This window comes from Anabrus simplex, chromosome 2 (genome assembly GCF_040414725.1).
Source record: "Anabrus simplex isolate iqAnaSimp1 chromosome 2, ASM4041472v1, whole genome shotgun sequence".
In the NCBI taxonomy this organism is placed as follows: domain Eukaryota; kingdom Metazoa; phylum Arthropoda; class Insecta; order Orthoptera; family Tettigoniidae; genus Anabrus; species Anabrus simplex.
The window spans coordinates 1,216,900,145-1,216,922,102 of record NC_090266.1 but is presented as its reverse complement, the minus strand read 5'-3'; the positions used below and the strand labels follow the sequence as shown (position 1 = coordinate 1,216,922,102).

The following is a 21,958-nucleotide window of genomic DNA, read 5'->3' as shown; positions in this document are numbered from 1 at the left end:
TTTCCATACAACCAACAGCCACGGCCATTGAATGAAATTTATAAGATATGGCATCACTCCCAGAGTTCAATATAAATACTGTATTTATTTGATAGTGAGCTGAACCCCCCCCCCCCCCGGAAATCAGGAATGAAAATTTAAAAAGAAAAGTGTTCCGAGGGTACTGTGGAACAGCAGAGGTGAAAGAAGGTGCGGGTTGGAATAGGTCTCAACTACAGAAGCACGAAAGATGAATTAAAATTTTAACAAGGTTATATTTTCAAAACTTAACAATGGTAGCATAGAATTTTGAGCATACAACAAATACCAAGTTAAATCAGGTACACAATTTAGAGAATATTTAACCGGTTCCCACTAGGGGGGAATAACAAAGACAATCAGGTATACAGCCGCTATACCAAAAACCAGTTAAGTGATATTTACATCTATTGGGCTACGGCCCGAATTCATTAACTCTTGAGCTCTCAGCTCACAATCACAAAAGCTACAAGGCAGAAAACCCCTAAGTACAAGGAGCACTTGCTCCTCATTACAATGTTAAAGAAAAGAGCTGAACCGCTCTCAATATTACCAGCCTATCAAAGGCTACAACCTTCATTTCAGACTGCCCTCAAGGCACACGAAGAAACAGGGGTATTTGATACCCAACCTACAGGGCCTTTACATTGAGGAAAACAAAACATCAGGTTAAATTACTGGCCCATAATACAAGATTGAATGGAGGCGATAACTTGCACTCCTACACAAAGTTTTTGTCTAAAACCTATGTGGCGCTAGGCCGATTATACAGGGGTTAATCCCAATCTATGGAGGTGACTAGTTGGCAAATAAGTTTAAGACTTTAAGAAGGAAGAGAAAAACAGTTACGAAAACATAGTCACCTCAAATTCAAAATGAAGGGGAGTTCGAGAGGGTGAAGCACTCTCTATCCCCGCTTTACAGATTCGTAATTTGTAGATAGACAGAAAAGAATTTACATTTTAAAAGGGTAGGTTACATACTAAAGGTTTCGAACCCTCCCCGAGAGTTAAACTGCTGAGCTAGCAAGAAATGAATATGTTAACAGGCCATTACCTTGTAGATGAACTGCTGCTTGGAGAAAGAGGCGCTTCCCGTCCCCTGCTACGTATCCATACACTAAGAAAGATGTTACAGAAGTGGCCCCGAGACCAGAAAATCAGCAGTTTATATACCCTCGTTGAACATTCGAGACCTTTCATGAATGATAACAACCCGCCCACAAACTTTTATTGGTCGGCTAAAGATTACAAGTCAAAACAGAAGAAGAAATCTAGGATTGGTGGAAAATTAATTTAGAAAATTTAGGATTGGCTAAATTTAAAACTGGCGGAAACAGAGATCAATATTGCCAACCCAAAAAATGAAAGAAAGAAATTTAACAAAGAACAAACTTATAGATACAAAATTTCTTCAAAAACAGTTTGTTCACTTCGCACCAGGGTGCACAGTTATAGTTTTTAAGTAGTGACATCTAGAAGAGAATGTGCACACTTCTTGCTACAGAGCAAACAAACACAAATCGAAATAGACATAGTTCAGAACACATCTTCCAAGAAACCTTTGATTTAATACAGATTTTAAAGTTCAGAGTTTCTCCTGTAGAGAGGTTTCAACTGGCGCAATATTTGAATTCGCGGCGTGGAGGTGTACCGCCCGGTACAAAAAGTATTATTAATGAAGCACACAAATCATAAGGAATGGTTTGAAATGGGAACCAATTACAAAGGGATCCTGAACAGTGTGGGAAGGATGATAGAGTTCCCGTTCTTTGTTGGGATGATTTCACAGGCCATGTTTTACAGCTGTATTAAAAAAAAATCGCATTGGATCGCACTCAAAAGCCGCTTGGTTCTGCCAGTTCCTTCTAGATTCGCATTGTTCATAACTCTCGTGTGAGTTAAAATATGTGTTGGCTAACATTTCTTAGGAAACGTTTGAGGAAAAAAAGAATCTTAACACAGTGTTAACGAATAACTTGTTAGTACAGTAAATCCTGCCTTTAGCAAAGCTTTATGAACCAGTAAATGTCTATATCAGAAAATTGTACCCGTCTCATGAATTATGGTTTAATGTTCATGTAAGTTTACTTGTATTTAGCAGAAACTATCTGACTGTAACAAAAAATATGTAAATCTCCTTCCTTACCATGTTCAGTACATGTGTATTCCAAATGGATCTTAGATGGCCGGGATAGCATTCGGCCACAAAATGTCTGTCTCATTGCAGAAGCAGTGAAGGAATTGTTGCCAAATACAGTACGTCAGTGCTTTCACAAAGACAAGTTTGTCTCACCCTGACAAAGGAACTAAAATACTTACGTGTTACAACAAACTCTTGAACAGCGTAAGTATGATGCGAATGCAGCCATTGATATATAAGTTGGAGCAGAGGCAGCGTTAGGAAATATTGATGAGTTTTTCACCCATCTTCTCCAAGATAAGAAAACAGAAATTGATGGTGATGGTTTATGTAATGTGAAGCCCTACCGACATGCTCTAAACATTCATAAGGATATTGTATTTTTTCCTAACAAAAAATTATGCAAAATTGTTCTACATTGTGTGCCATACCCGCATTTTAATTGAGAATCATGCTACCAGGGATGTTGTGTCCAGCGTACAATTCTGGGTTACTGGAAGATGTAAATGACAGTATTGTACAGTATTTGTTGAGAAAAGTGCTTATAATGTAACGTTAACACAATTTAACACAAATGCTCCAATTTATTTACATAAAACAAATTTACAATTCACTGCACTGACCAAGAGATACATTGTACGCCATGATCTACACCACAACCAAAAATTACACAAACAAGATAAACAGTGTTGTGTCACTTGTAATGTTCATAGATATGCCAATAAGATATGACATGGCAGTCCATGGAATAAATGTGGTTCCGTAACATCCTCCCACCTTGCAATTGTTATTTTCAATTGCAAAATACTCCGTACCGCAACTGAAACACACACACATAACACAATAAATAAATGAACACAAAAGCAAGGTCACATCAAGAGTATTCACAAATCAAGTCTTGATGGCACTTTAATTCTCCGCCCTCCTTTTGACAATTTGAATTCTTCATGTGAAGGCTTTGTCTCAGGCGAAGTGATAGTCACAGTTTCAGGCTGCTTCCAATCCTCTGGAGTTGTGTGCACCTCCAATGGATAGAGACGCTGGAGTGGTCTGATCAGCTCTCCCTCAGATGTCTTCAGTTTGGCTACTCTTGCTACTTCATCCTTCCCTGGATACACTTCCACGACGACCGCGAGGGGCCAGTTGATGCGTTTTGTGGAATCTGCTCCTATCAATATCACATCTCCCACCTTGATGCTGTTGGTCTTCCTCTGGCCGTGGTGAACTAGGAGCGCCAAATATTCATTCCTGAATCTTTGTCGTAGGTCCTCACGTAGTTTCTGGAGGTACCTACAACATTTAACATAGTCAACCTTGTCAACTGCATCCAAATCTGGAGTCTCATTTGTAGGAATACCCTGCAGAAATGTTGCTGGTGTCAAAGGCTTTAGTTGAGACGAATGGTCCGCAATGTATGTAAGTGGTCTAGAGTTGATCGTCGCCTCGCAATCACACAACACAGTATATAACTCTTCATAGTACACAGAGGCTCGTCCCAAGATGCGACGCAGTAGTTCTTTCACTGTTCTGATTAGTCACTCCCACCATCCTCCCCACCAGGCTGCTGTAGGTGGGATAAATTTCCAAGTAATCTTTCTCACAGCCGAGTGGGTGACAATCTCATCCCAATCCAACGCTTTCAGGGCATTATTAAGTCCTATGAAATTGGTCCCGTTGTCTGAGCATAACACAGAAATTCTTCCATGCCGGGCAATGAATCTTCTTAACGCCAATGTATTGCACGATACACCGCACAAGTAAATAATACAACCCGCGCCTTTTCTCCAGACTTTAGATACAGCGGTCCAGTATAATCCACTCCCGAGATCTCAAAAGCTGCTGTTGAGCCCACTCTATCCTTAGTCAAAGGAGCAAAAGCTGGTGCTGTAGGACTAGCCTTGTACCTTTTACATTTGACACATCTTGCAATAACTCTTTTTGCCACTTTCCTAACTCCAAGAATCCAGAATCTTTCCCTGAGTCTAGCTAACAGCGTCAGTAGCCCTGCATGCTGTGACCGATGATGTTCGTCCCAAACCAATCTGGTCACGATGGCATGGTTTGACGGCAACAAGATGGGTTTCGTGAATGCTTCACTTTCTTCCCCAAAGGTAAGTTTTGTTTCAACCCTCAGAACTCCCATTTCATCCTTGAATACCCTGACTTTCTTCTCAAGTTCCTGCTCGGGATCTCGAAAGCATTCCTGCTGCACAACTCTCAACAAGGTGTTCTCGGCTTGTTGCATTTCTTCACCAGTGAGTTCACCTCTTCTTACTTGTTTTGCCTTAGTAAGGTTGCGGAAAAATCTGATGATCCAACCAATCATTCTGACTATCTTGACATAACTTGAGAAATACAAGAGGCGCGAACAAAAGTCAGGTGAACTACACACCACACTCGATATAACTGTCTTCTGTTTCTCAATATTGACTTAGTCTTCAGGTGCGGCAATTTCATAAAACGGCCACTGCTCTGGATTATCCCTTAGCCACCGTGGTCCTTCCCACCATTTGCTTTCAAAGAGTGCCTTAGGACTGCAGCCCCTTGATGGAAGATCTGCTGCGGTCAGAGTCCCCGGTAGGTGGTGCCAATCATCAGTATTGATGTACTGTCGTATTTCATGACAACGGTTACCCACGAATGTACTCCAGTTGTCCGCCCGCTTTATCCAAGTCAAGGCTACCGACGAGTCGCTCCAAAAGAATGTTCTGCACTGCTGTAGTCCCAACGCCTCTTTCACTTGGGTAGAAATTCTGGTACCTATGACTGCTGCCAACATTTCCAAACGTGGTATAGTGACATGTTTGACAGGCGCAATCCTCGCCTTAGCCTGGACCAACTGGACCGATACCTCTGCACCTCTCCTTGCCCTCAAGAATACACAAGCTGCATAAGCAAGTTTACTCGCATGACAAAATACATGAAGACTGATATCTTCCGCTCCCCCAGTCCACTTGTACCATTCTCCTTGGAAGGCGACATCTAGCTAACCATTGCATCTGCTCCACCCAGTTCTTGAATTTACTTGTAATGCTATCCGGAAGCTCTTCATCCCATCGAAATTTGTGTTTCCATGTTTCTTGCAGCATCAGCTTTGGTAGTAAGGTAGACGGACATGTGAAGCCAATTGGGTCGAAAACACGCTGAGCCACAGACAACAGATTCCTCTTGGTAACTCGGCAAGTGGTCATCGCAATGGTTTTGACATCACAGAGAAGCTCATCTGTAGTAACATCCCATAAGAGACCCAGGACCGGAACAACTCCATCTTGCATCGCAGCTCTGTCTTCTTGATGAACGGGGCTGCTGATCCATCCGCGAAGATCAAATTGTGCTGTAGACATCAGTGCAGTAGCTTCCCTCACAAATTTCTGTAGCTGTTCTTCATTGGCTACACTGGTAACACAGTTGTCCACGTAGAAAGAGTATCTGAGTCGCTCTGCAGTACTATTCAGTTCCTCAGGTGCGTGTCAAGTGATGTGCTATAGTCGCACCCAGTAGAAATGGACTAGACGACACTCCAAAAACAACTCTGCAGTGCCTGAGGATTGCCACCTCTTTGTTGCGATAGTCCTTTCACCAAAGAAATCTTAAAAAATCCTTGTCACCTTGGGCTAGCTTGATTTGTAAAAATGCCTTTCTGATATCAGCTGTCACTCCAATAGCATGTTTTCTGAATTGTATCAACAGCTTGGGTATTAATTCCAACAAATTGGGCCCTTTTTCCAGACAGCTGTTAAGTGAGTTGCCTCTTTTTATCTTGGGCTGAGGCATCGAACACAGGCCTAATTTTGGTGGTCATACTAGATTCCTTTATTACTGGCTGGTGAGGGAGGTAGTGACCATCATTCTTGCTGGCAGAGGGTATCATTTCCACTATGCCCTCCCGCAGCAATTCACGAAAGATTTCATCATACTCTTCCAACTTGCCAATGGTTTCTAGTCTTTTGCTTACACTCAACAATATCTTCTCCGCTAGATCGTAGTTGTCCCTCAGCTGCGGGTGCCCCTCTTTCCAGGGTACGCAAACCTCGTATCTTCCTTCTTGGTCAACTTTCACTGTCGGCTCGAAGAATTCAAGTGTCTCGGCCTCTAGAACTTCTTTGGTTTTGACATCTGCCAGGTCCAAGTTACACACTATCAACCCAAATTACATGATCACCTGGTGCAAGTTACACACTATCAACCCAAATTACACGATCACCTCATCCAAGTTACACACTATCAACCCAAATTACACGATCACCTCGTCCAAGTTACACACTATCAACCCAAATTACATGATCACCTGGTCCAAGTTACACACTATGGCTTCCAGACGCCACAAATCAGCTACATTAAAACCTGCCATACAAAAGAGGTCAGTTACTGTGTTGCAGTTGCTGAATATTCTACGTTGCCCCATCACCGTCCAGCCCAGCTTAGATTCGAGAGCAACCATCGTGTCATCTAAAACTAATCTGTAGCCTGTTAGCAGTTGCCCCATTACGTCTGCCCCAAGTAATATCTTTACCTCAGGAACATTATAGCCTACATCTGATAAGATTATGTTGTGGTTTCGAAGCACTGGGTAATACCGCTGGGTCTCAAGCCGGGGTACAAAATTACAAATTTTCTGTTGGTCCAACATAGGAATGGTGAACTCAAATTTTTCATCTAAACTTCTAAGAGTAACTTCATAAATACCATGCACTTCTCGCCCTGTCTCTACTCCACCAAACAGATTATGTATTAACGTCTCTTCCCCTATCTTCTTCAGCCCAAGCTTGTGAACACTGTCCTTCGTGATGTATGATCTTTGAGATCCCGAGTCTAGTAACACTCTTGCCAACTTAGCAACCTTGTCCACCGACACTTTAACTACCAAAGTTTGCAACAATGTCTGACCCTTTTGATGAGACAGTAAGTTCTCTGTTCTACCTGGTTCGTTTCCTTTCTCATCTGAACTTTTCTTGCTGCTATCGACTGGAATTATATCCTTTAAACCCTTGCACATAATAGTGTGATGCCCCTTGCAACAAAGCAAGCACTTGAGGCAATGAAAACATGCTCCTTTCTTTTTCAAAACTTCTTGTTTTTTCTCTGTAGTGAGACCTCTAGCTTTAAAACAGTCCTGAGACATGTGGTTCCCTTTATCGCACCAAATACATGCCCTATCACTCCTTTTCTCTTCACTCGAGAAAATTACAGCTGCTGTCGGTAGCTTTTCTGTGTTGTTTTGCGATGCACTCCCACAGCCACCTAGGAAATTAGAACGAGCCAGAAGGAGTCGTTCTTCACTTTCTACCTCTTGTCTCAAAAATCTCAAAAGTGTCTCGAGATAATTAGATTGGTCACCCTTCTTACATGCCTGCCACATACGAGACCGCTCCCATGCTTTCAAAATGTCATCTGGTAGTGCTGATTCTACAAGCAGGTAGAGCATTGCCGATATTTATCGCTAGTAACCCCTAGTGACTCTAGTGCCCTTAACTGGGTCTCCAGTTTATCAAAAAGACTCCGCAGACTTATATCATTTAGCATGTTACTCTTTTGAAGTACTAATTGCAAGAGTTCACGAACGTAAATCTCAATCAGAAGTTCATCTCCTGCAAACCTCGATTTTAATTGCTCTATAGCTTTCTGATAATTTGAAGCTGAGTGTGGGAAACTTTCCACGAGTTCTCTAGCTGACGTCCCAGGTACAGTAGCCTGGCAAAGGTATTGGAATTTATCCTCTTTCTCGATTTTGTCATCCTCGTGTATCTTTCTGAACTGCCCCCAGAAGGCTATCCAGTTACGCACATCTCCATCGAACTGTTTAAGTTCTAAATTAGGCAATCTTCAATTTCTTTTACTCCTGGATTTACTAGAACTAGTACTAGCAATACTATTTGCCCCATTGTCACTGAGTGTGTCATAATGCAAAAAATTCTCATATCTGGTCTTTAAGGTTAACCACCTTTCGCGGTATCCCTCCATGATTTCGTATTCGGCAGCGATCTCTTCTTCTTCTTCTTCTTCATGATCTCCGACGTACCAAACATCACGAATTTTTTCATCGAGCACGAATAATCGTTCAGCTTTGTCCTCGAAGATCTTGAATCCTGCGGAGACCTCTTCTCTTGTGGGTTGTTCTGCAATTAGCTTCTGTTCAAAGTCATTGCCAGCACGTGTAAACAATCGGCGCAATTGTGTTCGTTTACTTTTCAATTTCGTAATTTCTGCCATATTTACGCGGAAACTAGTCGTGTCACGGTCGCAGATGTTGAGAAAAGTGCTTATAATATAACGTTAACACAATTTAACACAAATGCTCCAATTTATTTACATAAAACAAGTTTACAATTCACTGCACTGACCAAGAGATACATTGTACGCCATGATCTACACCACAACCAAAGATTACACAAACAAGATAAACAGTGTTGTGTCACTTGTAATGTTCATAGATATGCCAATAAGATATGACATGGCAGTCCATGGAATAAATGTGGTTCCGTAACAGTATTAGTGTTGGTGTTATTTGTTTAAAACATCTGATGTGTATTATATAAGTGCATATACTGCACTGCTATGCAATGTGAGGACGTTCTAAGCAAGAGCTGATGAATTAGTATATATACACTGACTGACAGAGCAAATGCAACACCAAGGAGTGGTTCGAAAGGGATGAAAGTTGGGGAAAAAACAGAGACGGCACGGACGAATAATTGATGTTTATTTCAAACCGATATGCAGGTTACACAAAGCGCACGGCATCGACTCAGTAGGATGTAGGACCACCGCGAGCGGCGATGCACGCAGAAACATGTCGAGGTACAGAGTCAATAAGAGTGCGGATGGTGTCCTGAGGGATGGTTCTCCATTCTCTGTCAACCATTTGCCACAGTTGGTCGTCCGTATGAGGCTGGGGCAGAGTTTGCAAACAGCGTCCAATGAGATCCCACACGTGTTCGATTGGTGAGAGATCCGGAGAGTACGCTGGCCACGGAAGCATCTGTACACCTCGTAGAGCCTGTTGGGAGATGCGAGCAGTGTGTGGGCGGGCATTATCCTGCTGAAACAGAGTATTGGGCAGCCCCTGAAGGTACAGAAGTGCCACCGGCCGCAGCACATGCTGCACGTAGCGGTGGGCATTTAACGTGCCTTGAATACGCACTAGAGGTGACGTGGAAACATACGCAATAGTGCCCAAAACCATGATGCCGCGTTGTCTAGCGGTAGGGCGCTCCACAGTTACTGCCGGATTTGACCTTTCTCCACGCCGACGCCACACTCGTCCCTGGTGACTATCACTGACAGAACAGAAGCGTGACTCATCGGAGAACACGACGTTCCGCCATTCCCTCATCCAAGTCGCTCTAGCCCGGCACCATGCCAGGCGTGCACGTCTATGCTGTGGAGTCAATGGTAGTCTTCTGAGCGGGCGCCGGGAGTGCAGGCCTCCTTCAACCAATCGACGGGAAATTGTTCTGGTCGATATTGGAACAGCCAGGGTGTCTTGCACATGCTGAAGAATGGCGGTTGACGTGGCGTGTGGGGCTGCCACCGCTTGGCGGCGGATGCGCCGATCCTCGCGTGCTGACGTCACTCGGGCTGCGCCTGGACCCCTCGCACGTGCCACATGTCCCTGCGCCAACTATCTTCGCCACAGGCGCTGCACCGTGGACACATCCCTATGGGTATCGGCTGCGATTTGATGAAGCGACCAACCTGCCCTTCTCAGCCCGATCACCATACCCCTCGTAAAGTCGTCTGTCTGCTGGAAATGCCTCCGTTGACGGCGGCCTGGCATTCTTAGCTATACACGTGTCCTGTGGCACACGACAACACGTTCTACAATGACTGTCGGCTGAGAAATCACGGTACGAAGTGGGCCATTCGCCAACGCCGTGTCCCATTTATCGTTTGCTACGTGCGCAGCACAGCGGCGCATTTCACATCATGAGCATACCTCAGTGACGTCAGTCTACCCTGCAATTTGGCATAAAGTTCTGACCACTCCTTCTTGGTGTTGCATTTGCTCTGTCAGTCAGTGTGTGTATATATATATACACACATATAAGTGTGTATCTACTACCGCACAAAATCATGAATCTACTGCTGTATTATATATTTTTATTTTATTTTTTAACCACCGTTATGAAACGGAATCCTGCATACAGCAGATAAATATTCGGTCCCGTGGATTTCTGCCGAGGACAGGTTTTACTGTGTATATTTAACAACGGTTGATGAAATTTTACCTGAATCTAAATTACGGCTAAAACTTGCTTATGGCGGCTTCTGGCCCTACTTTTTCCGGCCGTGATAACGATACCCAATACTGATTCTAAGCCGAGGGGTATTTTTTGAACCAAGAAAAGACTGCATAAAGCAGGTCTAACCTTCAAGGCATCCAAGGTTTCCTTCGCACAACCCCAGATGTCCTTCTTAGGACATATCGTGTCGGGGAGGGGTGTCTCAATCGATCAGTCTCGTACTGCCGCCATCCAGAATTTCCCCCCTCCAAAGGACGTCAAGGCTGTAGCCAGATTCATTGGCATGGTGAATTTCTTTCGCAAGTTTATTCCTAATTTTGCTGAACGTGCAGCTCCATTGAACGATTTGAGAAGAAAGGATGCCAAATTTGTGTGGGGTGATGCCCAACGTGAAGCCTTCATGGACTTGAAATCTGCCTTATGTAATGCCCCTGTACTGGCTATGCCAGACTTTTCTAAACGCTTCATCCTTCAGACTGACGCCTCTTCCTCAGGCATATCCGGAGTTCTTCTACAGGAATTTCACGAAGGGCGTCGTCCTATTTCTTATGCTTCCCGTGCCCTGAATCCTGCTGAGCGCAATTATTCCATTTATGAGCTGGAAGCCCTGGCTGTTGTCTTCTCCTTAGAACGCTTCAGAATGTACCTGGAACATCTCCCTTTCGATCTGGAAACTGACAATCAGGCGTTGAGTTGGGTACTGCCCAAGCCGCGAAAGACCGGTCGTCTAGCACGATGGGCAGTGCGCATCTCAGCCTTCCAATTTCAAGCCCGCCACATTCGTGGCACGGAAAACGTTGTGGCTGATGGCCTCAGCAGGATGTTCCATCCAGACAGCTCTGACCCTCAATCCGAGCCAGTTGACTCATCTCCCGAACAAGTATCAGCTTTTGTCAATGTAGTTCTCACTGACTCTCCCTTCCTTTTCAAGGATATTGCCAAACATCAAGAGGATGATCCTGAGTTAAAAGCCATTGTCGACAGGATTAAATCCGGTGAGCATGTTAAGCCCTATATTCTTAAGAATGGTGTCTTGTGTTGTCCTGCTCGTGGTCGGAGAGACCCCAAAATTATAGTCCCAACTAACCTGGTCCCGGCTCTCTTCAAATACTTTCATGAATCCCCAGTGGGCGGTCATCTGGGCGTTTTCAAAACAAGAGAAAAAATCCGTAACCACTTTATTTGGAAATCCATGGATAGTGAGATCCGTACCCTTGTCAAGTCCTGTAAGATTTGCAACATCAGTAAACCTGCCCCGAATACTCGTCTAGGTCTCTTGTCTTCTGAGCAAGCTTATCGCCCCATGGAAAGACTGTTCATAGACTATATTGGGCCTTTCCCGAGATCTCGGAATGGTCATCGTTTCATACTCGTGTGTGTTGACGCCTTTTCGCGTTTCACGTGGCTGTTCCCCACTCGGATGGCTAACGCCAACACTACCATCTCATGCTTGAAACAGATATTCGCCTCGTTTGGACCCTGTCAATTCTTGGTAAGTGATAACGCAAGAGCCTTTACTTCGGCCCAGTTCCGGAATTTCTGTTTTGATCTATCCATTGCTCATGTAACCACTACCCCGTATTACCCGAAGCCCAATTATGTTGAGAGAGTGAATCGTAACCGATCTGCCCTAATCGCTTATCACTCCTCAGATCACTCCAAGTGGGATTCTTCATTGAATTGGTTGTCATTTGCATTTAACACTGCTGTCCATGAAAGCCACAAGGAAACCCCTGCTTCGTTGATGTTGGCTTTTACTCCAAATTCTCCTCTATCTAACCTATGGTCAATTAATGATCTTCTGCCCGACGATGCCAGCCCAGAAAAGATCCGAGCTAATTGGCACCATGCACGAAAGAACTTGAAGGTTTATTACGCTAAGGTCCAGCGTAATTACAACCACGGGCGAAGACCGCACGATCTCTCGGTGGGTGACCAGGTGTTTATTAAAACACATCCCGTCAGTAGTGCTGCGGACCATGTTATCAGTAAGTTGGCCCCCAGATTTCGAGGTCCCTGCACCATCTTAAAGTTCCTCACCCCGGTGACATTATTGGTGAGCGATCCCGAAAGGAAAAGGATCAGCAGAGTACATCTCTCCCAGATCAAGGTACCTTAAGTCTGGTAGGGAAGGGCAAATACCATTGTTGGTGACCTTGTAGATTTAGTTGTAAGTTATTTGTAAGAATTTACTTATAACATAATTTTATGGTGAGGTTATTTATAAGGTTTTAGTTGTAAGATAAGTTTCATTGTAAGTTAGTTGTAAGTAATTGTGTAAGTGAATACTTTAGGTATCCTCTAGTCTAATCGATTTAGTATTATAAGTTAGATAAGTTTTAGTTTAGGGTCACTACTTGGAATTTTCTTCCTTTTACGGTCAGGTTTAGGGCACCCTCCTGTAGTTTCTTTTCACCCCCACCATAATCTTGTCATGTGAATTGTAGATAGCAGTGCTTGCCCCGGGGCTAGTGCCCTAATATCCCTGTGTGCAAGGGAGAATCCCTCCTGCATGTTCATTAAGCCACCCATGGGGTGACCATGAGATATTAAGCCTGGCAGCATACTTTTACCGCAAGTATTCCCCTGTCTGCTGCGGTTTGTGTGTGTTACAGCGGCTGCAGTGACCAGATTCTTCAGGCAGCAACCTGAAGTGCCAACTTGGGAGGCACACTGTGTGCCTTGTGCGTCACCATCCGGCACCACTATCCTGCGGGGAACGTCCTATTGGTGGCAGGCGGACTGGACGGTGTCTCACCCCGGCTTATTTGGTGCAAGAGACCACTGAACTGCATCTCGTCTAGGAGTCGGGTTTGGACTGACATTGAATGAAGGCTGGCGGCAAACGACCGTGTCGGCAGCCGCATCATCAGCAAGAACTTGTGGCCTACCTGTGCTGTGACCGTTGTGGGAAAGTAGTGCAAAGGTGTTAGCAACAAGTGAGGAGTTTTGGTATTTCTAGAATTTGGAAGAAAGTATGGTGTACATGATTTGGTGGACAGACTACAAATTGTCTAATCATCTGCGAAAGAAGGCATTTTGAAGTGCAATGTGACAATCCATGTGGATTTTGTGATATTTATTCAAGAGGTGGATCTATATTATTTTTGAAAATTATATGACAGTTTGTGTTGGTTGATTATCGCAAAGGTTACTTCAAGAAATCGTGTGTGTTAAAGTAATGTACCTTTACTATTGGTACTGTGTGAAAACGTTCTATCGCTTGCTCCCCAGTGATGTTATATTATTGGTCGAGCACGGCTCGACTTTCGGGGGGAGGAAGATGTTACAAGTGAAATATGTAATGCGAGTGGAATGTTTTTTTTTTTGAAGTCTTTGTTTGTAAAATGCAATATGATGTTTTATTTTTATTGACCTAACCTGTACTGTATAATGTTGTAACATAGGCATTTGTAAATAGTAGAATTCTGTCTATAGTTCCTGGAAAGATCTAGAGAGTTACATAACTTTTGTACAGGGTGTGTTACTTTGTTGGTATGTGTTCTAGAAAGCGTGTTCTGTCTATTCTGGAAAAATACGACTTTCGCGATCATGCGTATTCTAGAATGTTAGTCAAAATTCTCGATCGAAAGTAAGGTTGTGATTGGTGAGTCTAGGTGGCGATAGGGAACACATGCATGCTGATTGGTTGCCTCCAAGGCCAGTAATTCCTATATATAGTGAGTGAGGCAGTGTTCGAATTAATTCTGTATCCTGAATTCTGTTGGTCTCGGTTTATCTGTCTGCGAGCAGCCTATCTGGATGACGTCCCTCTGGTTTTCGGGATGGCGCACTCCTCGGGTAAGCACTCTTAAATTCCGTTCCTGCTAAAAATTCCGTAATGTTCCGATTTGGTTTTCATACAGGAGTCTGCCCTAACCTCGCCTAGATTCACCAAATTAGCTACTTATGACGCCTTAGTTTTTCAGCTAGACTTACCTGTTCGTTTCCGAGGCATTCCCGTTTTGTTTCACTAAAATATGTATATTGTAGTTTAATAGTATTTCCCTTGGGGTTTGCCTCTGATAGTTCTGTATCACTTTAGGTACGCTAGATTTTGGATAACCTGTAAATTGCATTGTACTACTGCATTGGTAACTAGATGTACAGTTCATTTGTAATTTGAATTTACACTGCTACGAATAACCTATGTATATCACTGAACTTATAGCTCATAACTTGGAATGTATATGTAGAATTATCTTGTAAATAATATTTTAAAAACTAAGGATCACGGTGATTCATTTCGGAATCCGCTATCTAAGCCATGTCCATGCCTTTGGTAGGTTCCCAGCCCTTCCATCTTCCCGTTTTGTCGTTCACTAGTTGGCCCTACTGATAGTTACGTACTTGTTTTGTTGGAGATCCGCGTAAAGGCTAGTTACTGTTTTTCCAAGTGTGTAGTGTTTTCTTATATTGTGTATTGTACTCTTACCTTCCCCTTTTAACTGTGTTTGTGCCTTTTTTGGTGTTACCACTGTAGTAGAGGTAACAATAACGCTCGCCCGCACGTTGCCCGGCAAACCGTTGTTCTCCTGCAACAGTTTCAGTGGAACATCATCACCCACCCACCCTATAGTCCTTACTTGGCGCCCAGTGACTATCACTTGTTCCCTAAGTTGAAAGAACATTTGACTGGAAAGCGATTCAGCATTGACGATGAGGTGAAAGATGAGGTTCACAACTTCCTGAACAGCATGGCGGCGAGCTGGTATGACATGGACATACAAAAACTGTCACCACGTCTACAAAAATGCACCGACCGAAATGGTGATTATGTAGAAACATAGCTAAATATTCAAGCTGTAACATGATGTAAACCATTGTAGAAATAAACAGGTCAATGTATTTATTTAAAAAAAAGGAAATCTTATTTTTGGGATTACCTTCGTACAACTTCGGCTGGGTTCCTAAAGGCATAAACAGGGATCAGACTTTCACTCATGGAATCCATTAATGTCATCTTTCCCATCATTGACAAAATTTATCTCTTGAAAACAAGGAAAAAATATTTTATGGCACATTAACCTGAGAATCTCGCCAAAAACTAAAGTAACCTATTGAAGTGAGTAGTTTGCAAGAAATTCATCTTTTAAAATTATTCTGGAATAAATAACAGCAGTTTTTAACTCTGTGTGGAGCTCTGATATTACATAGTTAGTACATATTTTGATGTTATCATATATATTTATGTACATAATTTTAGGACATTATTACATAAAACCTCAGAGCATCTGCCAGTCTTGAATCATTACCCCAGAGGAGTGAGGTAGGCTTCGGCAACCGGTAGAATTCCATTCTATTCCTAACCTGTTCGAATGACTGGAAACACACTGTGGATTTTCATTTTTCATTACGTAAAGTTCTGAAAGCTAGTGATAACCAACTGTGACTCAATAAAATTCCAAGGCACTTGTTGAAATGACACACTGTGTTCCTCTCATTTGCCAGGGTAGCTCTATGCTATGCATCCTTGATGATTTGGACTAGTGGAATGTGGCCATGAACGACATCTGTCCAGATAAACCGAGCGTCACTAACAGACATCTCATCAACGGTGGGCATCGTGACCGATTATCGTGCCACAATTGACTAGCAATGAAAGAGCAGCAAGGAGCGGCTTATGGTACCCAAACCCTCTCTGCCATTGCTAGTTTATCAAACTCTTACTTTCTTTATTTCTTTACAGAAGTGGCATGTGAACACGTCGAAGGAGGAATTTACATTGGCCCTGAATTTCTGCTGGGACAAGTTTACGACGGGAGCAGCTCACAAGAAGCCCGTGAAACAGCCGTTCTCTATAGGCCTGTATATGTCTCTGTGTTGAGAAGCAGTAGTTCTGTGATGTAAGAATTACTTGTGCCATGAGTATTACTTGAGCATCTGAGAACTGAAATTCATCAGAGGAGATATCTACAGCCTTATCCCAGAGTTTCTTAAAAAAGGGAAAGGGACAGTGAAATTAAATTATTAACTACTGGGAGGGGTACGCATAAAGAGAATATTTATAAAATAGTTTAAAATCTAACTTGTTAACTTCTACCGCTGCATTATGACACAGGAATGCATAATTTTCTTTTTCAAAAACTGTATATTTACTGAGGTACCCACAGATTGTTCCAGTTAGTATTGTTTCCTTTCTTAAGTTATGTATAATTCTTGGCCTAATGAAAACAGGTTTCAAAATAGCTGCAATGTTTATTTTGTGATGCTGTGAGTGTCTTAGATAGTTCATGATCTACGAAGAGATTGTGGATGGAAGTGGATCTCTTCAGGTTGGTGGGTTATATTCTCCCTGCATTTATTTCAAAGAAATTTCTTCTTCTTCACCATCTTCTTCTTCTCCTTCTGTGAATACAAGTCACGAGATCCTGTCCACAGATTACTAAAGCCTTGGTAAGGTATTAGATACTATCTAACAAGTATGTTTTGGAAAAGAAGTTGTCTTCAATTACAATAAATATGGTAAACTCAATATCTCATTCATTGGAATGTGTTGATGAGATCCATATCGCTGCATTGTTATTAGAAATGAACAAGTTCCCTTCAGGTTTATGCCTCAAACGATTCCTTTGAACCAGTTTAGGGTGCTTGGTATCAGAAAGAGTGTGATAAGGAAGCCCTCTCCAGTTTGTTAAATTTGTAGCAACTTCTTCCTTTGACAGCCTGACATTCAGACCGTTCTTTTTGTCAGATGACAGTTTCTTGTCACTCCAGATTTTTGACAACAGAAAAACTGTGGTTTAATATTTTCTTGTGCCAATGGCTTGGTGATGGTGATTAATGTGACTTCATGATCCGTTATTATGATGCCTTGCTTTTCTTCATTTTCATCGATGTTGTCATAAATGTGAGGGTACCATATGGTATCGGCAGCTGGCAGAGGAGAATGAAGTAAGTTACTCAGTCAAGAGGGTGTTGCTATAAATACACTTTTCTTGTGTACAGAAAATAGCAATAACTATTTATTTATTTTTCAGGTATTGTTTTCATAAGAAATTTTGCATCTAATAATAGAAAGAACAATCAGATAAGAAGCTCGTAATTTCAAACTTATTGTTTTGTTATTTTAAACTGTATGGTTATAGTCCTCTGGTGCAGTGGCGTATGCTGAGTCCAAGACGTGGGCTACCACTAGACTAGGTTACCCCTTTTCGATAGTTGGTTTAGTGAACATCAAGCCTTAAGCATTTTGAGCTGCAGCCAAGCCTGCTATGTTGCCCTGGCCTCTGCCAATACTGAACATCTGATCAGTGGAGATGGTAGCCTACTAGTAAGTTTAGCAAATTGAAGTCTGGCTTTGTGGCTAAATGGATAGAATGCTTGCCTTTGGTCCGATGGCCCCGGTTCTATTTTCAGAATCAATCCCCTCATACTGTTAATTCTCCTGGCACCGGGCGAGTTGGCCGTGCGGTTAGGGCCACGCAGCTGTGAGCTTGCATCCGGGAGATATTGGTTTCGAACCCCACTGTCGGCGGCCCTGAAGGTGGTTTTCCATGGTTTTCCATTTTTACACCAGGCAAATGCCAGGGTTGTACCATAATTAAGGCTACGGCCGCTTCCTTCCCACTCCTAGGTCTTTCCTACCCCATCATCGCCTTAAGGCCTGTTTGTGTCGGTGTGACGTAAAGCAACTAGAAAAAAAACAAAACAATTCTCCTGGCTTGAGGACTGGGTGTTTATGACGTCTTTGCCATTAATTTTATCCTGTATCCAAGCCTATACAGATGTCATGCACCATTATTATTATTTATAGTATTATTATTATTATTAAATTAAAATGTTGAATTTCATAGTGGTCGTACCCTTCGTTCACTGGTTAATTGGCTTCCTCAGATCAGTGGTGGTATCCAACTCATGACCATGGGTTCGATTCCAACCAACAAAAGAAAACACTAAACCTGAAAGATTGCATTCCATTTTAGCAGATCTTCCTATAAAAATAAGACTGTATTTCTCCTATAACAGCAGCCTTGCAGTGTCTTTCTACAAGGATGTAGAAGTAAACGGGAGTGAAATACCAGCACTCTGTTATTTATATAATTAAGTCAGAAGCATGAGGTGAGGAAGTATATACGATGAGTAACGCATGGCGATCTGACGGACCGAAGACTAGCACACCTATCCTCCCCGGTCCCCGCGCCGCAGGCCGCGTGCGGGAGTCGAGGAGAAGGGACGAGAGTCTGGGCTGCAATATCGGTCTCCGAAGCCTTGCTCTCAGAAATACGTGCAGCATTTTTTCTCATTGCTTTCAAGTTTTGTAAATGGAGCAATTTGTCAGATGCTTACATTATAATGTGTTTTAGATTTCCATCGTTCGCATTTTAGGTTCGGGCTTCACCGATAGCCTTGGTAGCCCTCAGTATACGCCACTGCTGTGGTGTAAGGTGAAAAGAATAAACATTGCTTTTGCACTCAATTATGCTTGGCATTTGGTTCTTTAAATATGTTGCTAGTACATTTTACGAGGTAATATGCGAAAGAAAATTTCTACAAATAATTCCCTATTTTCGATACATAATCCATAAATCTTTGCGAGTTGATTACTGCAAAATATTGGGAGTGTACCGTGGTTTTGTCTATTAGGAATCCAAATGATATAAAACCAGTCCATGTCCTTAATTGTACCTCGTTTGATTGAGGTACGTGTACCAAATATTTACAAACATTGCAGTTCACAATGAAGCAGGATTTTCAAAAGCATTAAAGAAAGATGCACTAAGTACAATGTCTCTAGCACATATGATTCACAAAACAACTATCCCTGGTACAGTTCCAATTGTATATTTTTAGCATAACACAACGTACAGTTAAGAATGATGAATGTTGATTCACCTCAGGCCCAGTGACATAGTAAACATTTTTACTGTGAAGGAAACCTCAATCATATTGATCTAAAAGGCATGTTGCTGAGGAGTTATAGTGAACAGATGCTCAGAGTTTTACAAATCAGGAAAATATACACCGCTACATAGATTATGACATGTAAAGTCTCATACCAAAGAAATTTGTTACAAATATATAATTTTGTAAATGTTAGTAATGGTTAGTTGAAGCTCCATTCCTCTATTGTATTCTCCCTGGAATGCTAAAGTATTATGCATTCCAAATATATTAAAGTTGATGTAATGAAATTTAGTATATTATCTGTTAATCGTAAGACTTTCTGTATTTTGAATGTATTTTCTGGAATTGTGACCAATCATCTCCCATGGATGTATTATGTTTGTTTAATGCTGTTTACGTGAATATGTCTTTCATTTGAAGTTAATAACTTATTTTGGTTTGAATCTTCGAAAGTAATTTTCAGACATATTGTTGGTGAATACATACCGTATTTGCTCATAACTGTATCAATATTTCCATACTCTGTTTAATTTGCATTGGGAATGGTACATCAAATAAATTTGTTATGAAAATTGACCATCATTTGTTTATAAACTTCATGATTTTCTTCCATGACCAATACAAATGAAGGTTCGGGGGTAAGAAACAGGTAAGTCAACTTTTTGTTGTAATCGATTTAGTGGTGATATACTGGGTATCGGGCTAAATATAATTCAGTTTATCACATTTTGAACTTCACTTATTCAAATCATATGATTTAGTAACTTTTTAAAAATTAAAATGTCATTTTTCTAAGATTTGAAGGATGACTTACCTGTTATTTTTCCCCCGTCCCATCAAATAAGCTTATCTTGATCAAATACATGTATGTCTCACTTTCACACATCAGCAGCGCAGCACAGTTAGTTAAGCACTCTCGTGTTCAAAGTTTCAGGATGGAATCCCAATACAGTCATTTTGCGTTCAACACGTTTGCAATGGAATTCCATATTATTTTTCCTACTTCATGCTATAAGTAGAATTTTTAATCTTCAGTATTGTGATAGATATTCGAACACCACTGGCAATGGATTTTTGTATGCTTTTCCTCCTAATATTTTGTGTACTGGGGGAAGTCCATGCAATTTGGACCAATAATATTTTTGGTATTTGCATGTTTGGTCACTCCCTGTCTAAGGCAAGGTCAGCAAGACAACCGAGGGTAGCTTTCTTCCTGGAAGTTGTTTAGCTGATGGACTTAAGGTTGAAGGGTGAAGAGGAAAACTATCTTCCTTGTGACAAGTAAGTGTACTGTGAAGTAGTCATTTCAAACAAGAGGATGTTTGGCTTGTCCAAATACTGATGAAATATCTGGGGAATTTTAACATAGTTTCATTCATAAATACATTGCATATTATCTAGTTTTTTATTTGCATGTTGTGTCATTCTGACTGCCCGATAGCTTGTAATTTGGACCGCTTCCTCGTAGTTTTACTGGTGATTCTAAAAGAACTTGTTTTATAACTTTAGGTTGCCTCACGGTGTAGGAGTAGAAAGCCTGCCTCTTACCTTTAGGCCCCAGGTTCAGTCCCCGGCCAGGCCAGAGATTTTTAAGTGGATCTGAGGGTAGCATCAAAGTCCACTCAGCCTACATGGTTACAATTCAGAAGCTGCCTGACGGTGAGATAGCGACCCAGGTCTAGAAAACCAAGAAAAGGGCCGAGAGGATTCGTCGTTCGGATCTCACGACACCTCGTAATCTGCAGGCCTTCGGGCTGAGCGGCAGTTGCTAGGTAGTCCGTGACCGAGTAACCAACGCCGACGACAATGCTACCGAAAATAAAGAAACAACTGTTCACTACAGGCGCATGAAAAAATAAAAAACAGTTTGCATTGTATATGTCAAGTACTATGGTGACTATTGGATTTGTTGTATGAATTGCAGAAAGTGGGGTCATGAAAACTGTGCCCAAATTCCGGATTAATTGTTTTATCATTGTCCTACGTGCCAAAAGTGATGACCACAATTCACAGTGTAATATTTTATGCTTATTATTTCACAACAAATACATTAAATAACTTAGAATTGTTCATATTCACCAGTCCAAATTACACGATCACCTGGTCCAAGTTACACGCTATCGACCCAAATTACATGATCACCTGGTCAAGTTACAAGCTATCAGTCCAAATTACACAATCACCTCATCCATGTTACATGGTATCGGTCCAAATTACTCTATCACCTGGCCCAAGTTACACAGTATCGGTCGAAATTACACCATCACCTGGTCCAAGTTACACATTATCAGCCCAAATTACACGATCACCTTATCCAAGTTGCACGGTATCAGCACAAATTACACGATCACCTGATCCAAGTTACACACTATCAACCCAAATTACACGATCACCTGGTTCAAGTTACACACTATCAACCCAAATTACACGATCACCTGGTTCAAGTTACACACTATCAGCCCAAATTACATGATCACCTGGTCCAAGTTACACACTATCAACCCAAATTACACGATCACCTGGTTCAAGTTACATGTTTTCAGTCCAAATTACATGATCACCTGGTCCAAGTTACACACTATCAGCCCAAATTACATGATCACCTGGTCCAAGTTACACACTATCAACCCAAATTACATGATCACCTGGTCCAAGTTACACACTATCAGCCCAAATTACACGATCACCTGGTTCAAGTTACACACTAT

At 42.0% G+C, this 21,958-nt stretch overlaps 1 protein-coding gene across 4 annotated transcripts in view; it reads left to right on the top strand.

Annotated features, from left to right (window-relative positions):
• LOC136864803 (arrestin domain-containing protein 2) overlaps window positions 1-19,791 on the top strand; it is a 534,353-nt gene extending 514,562 nt beyond the window's left edge. For 3 of the 4 annotated variants that reach the window (XM_067142214.2, XM_067142212.2, XM_067142210.2), the window contains one exon: window positions 16,093-19,791. In XM_067142214.2, the coding sequence (XP_066998315.1) occupies window positions 16,093-16,253 (161 nt within the window). In that variant the 3' untranslated portion in view covers window positions 16,254-19,791. The remainder of the gene's footprint in view (window positions 1-16,092) is intronic. The other variant, XM_067142211.2, reaches the window with a different exon arrangement.
• Window positions 19,792-21,958: the final 2,167 nt, after the last annotated feature.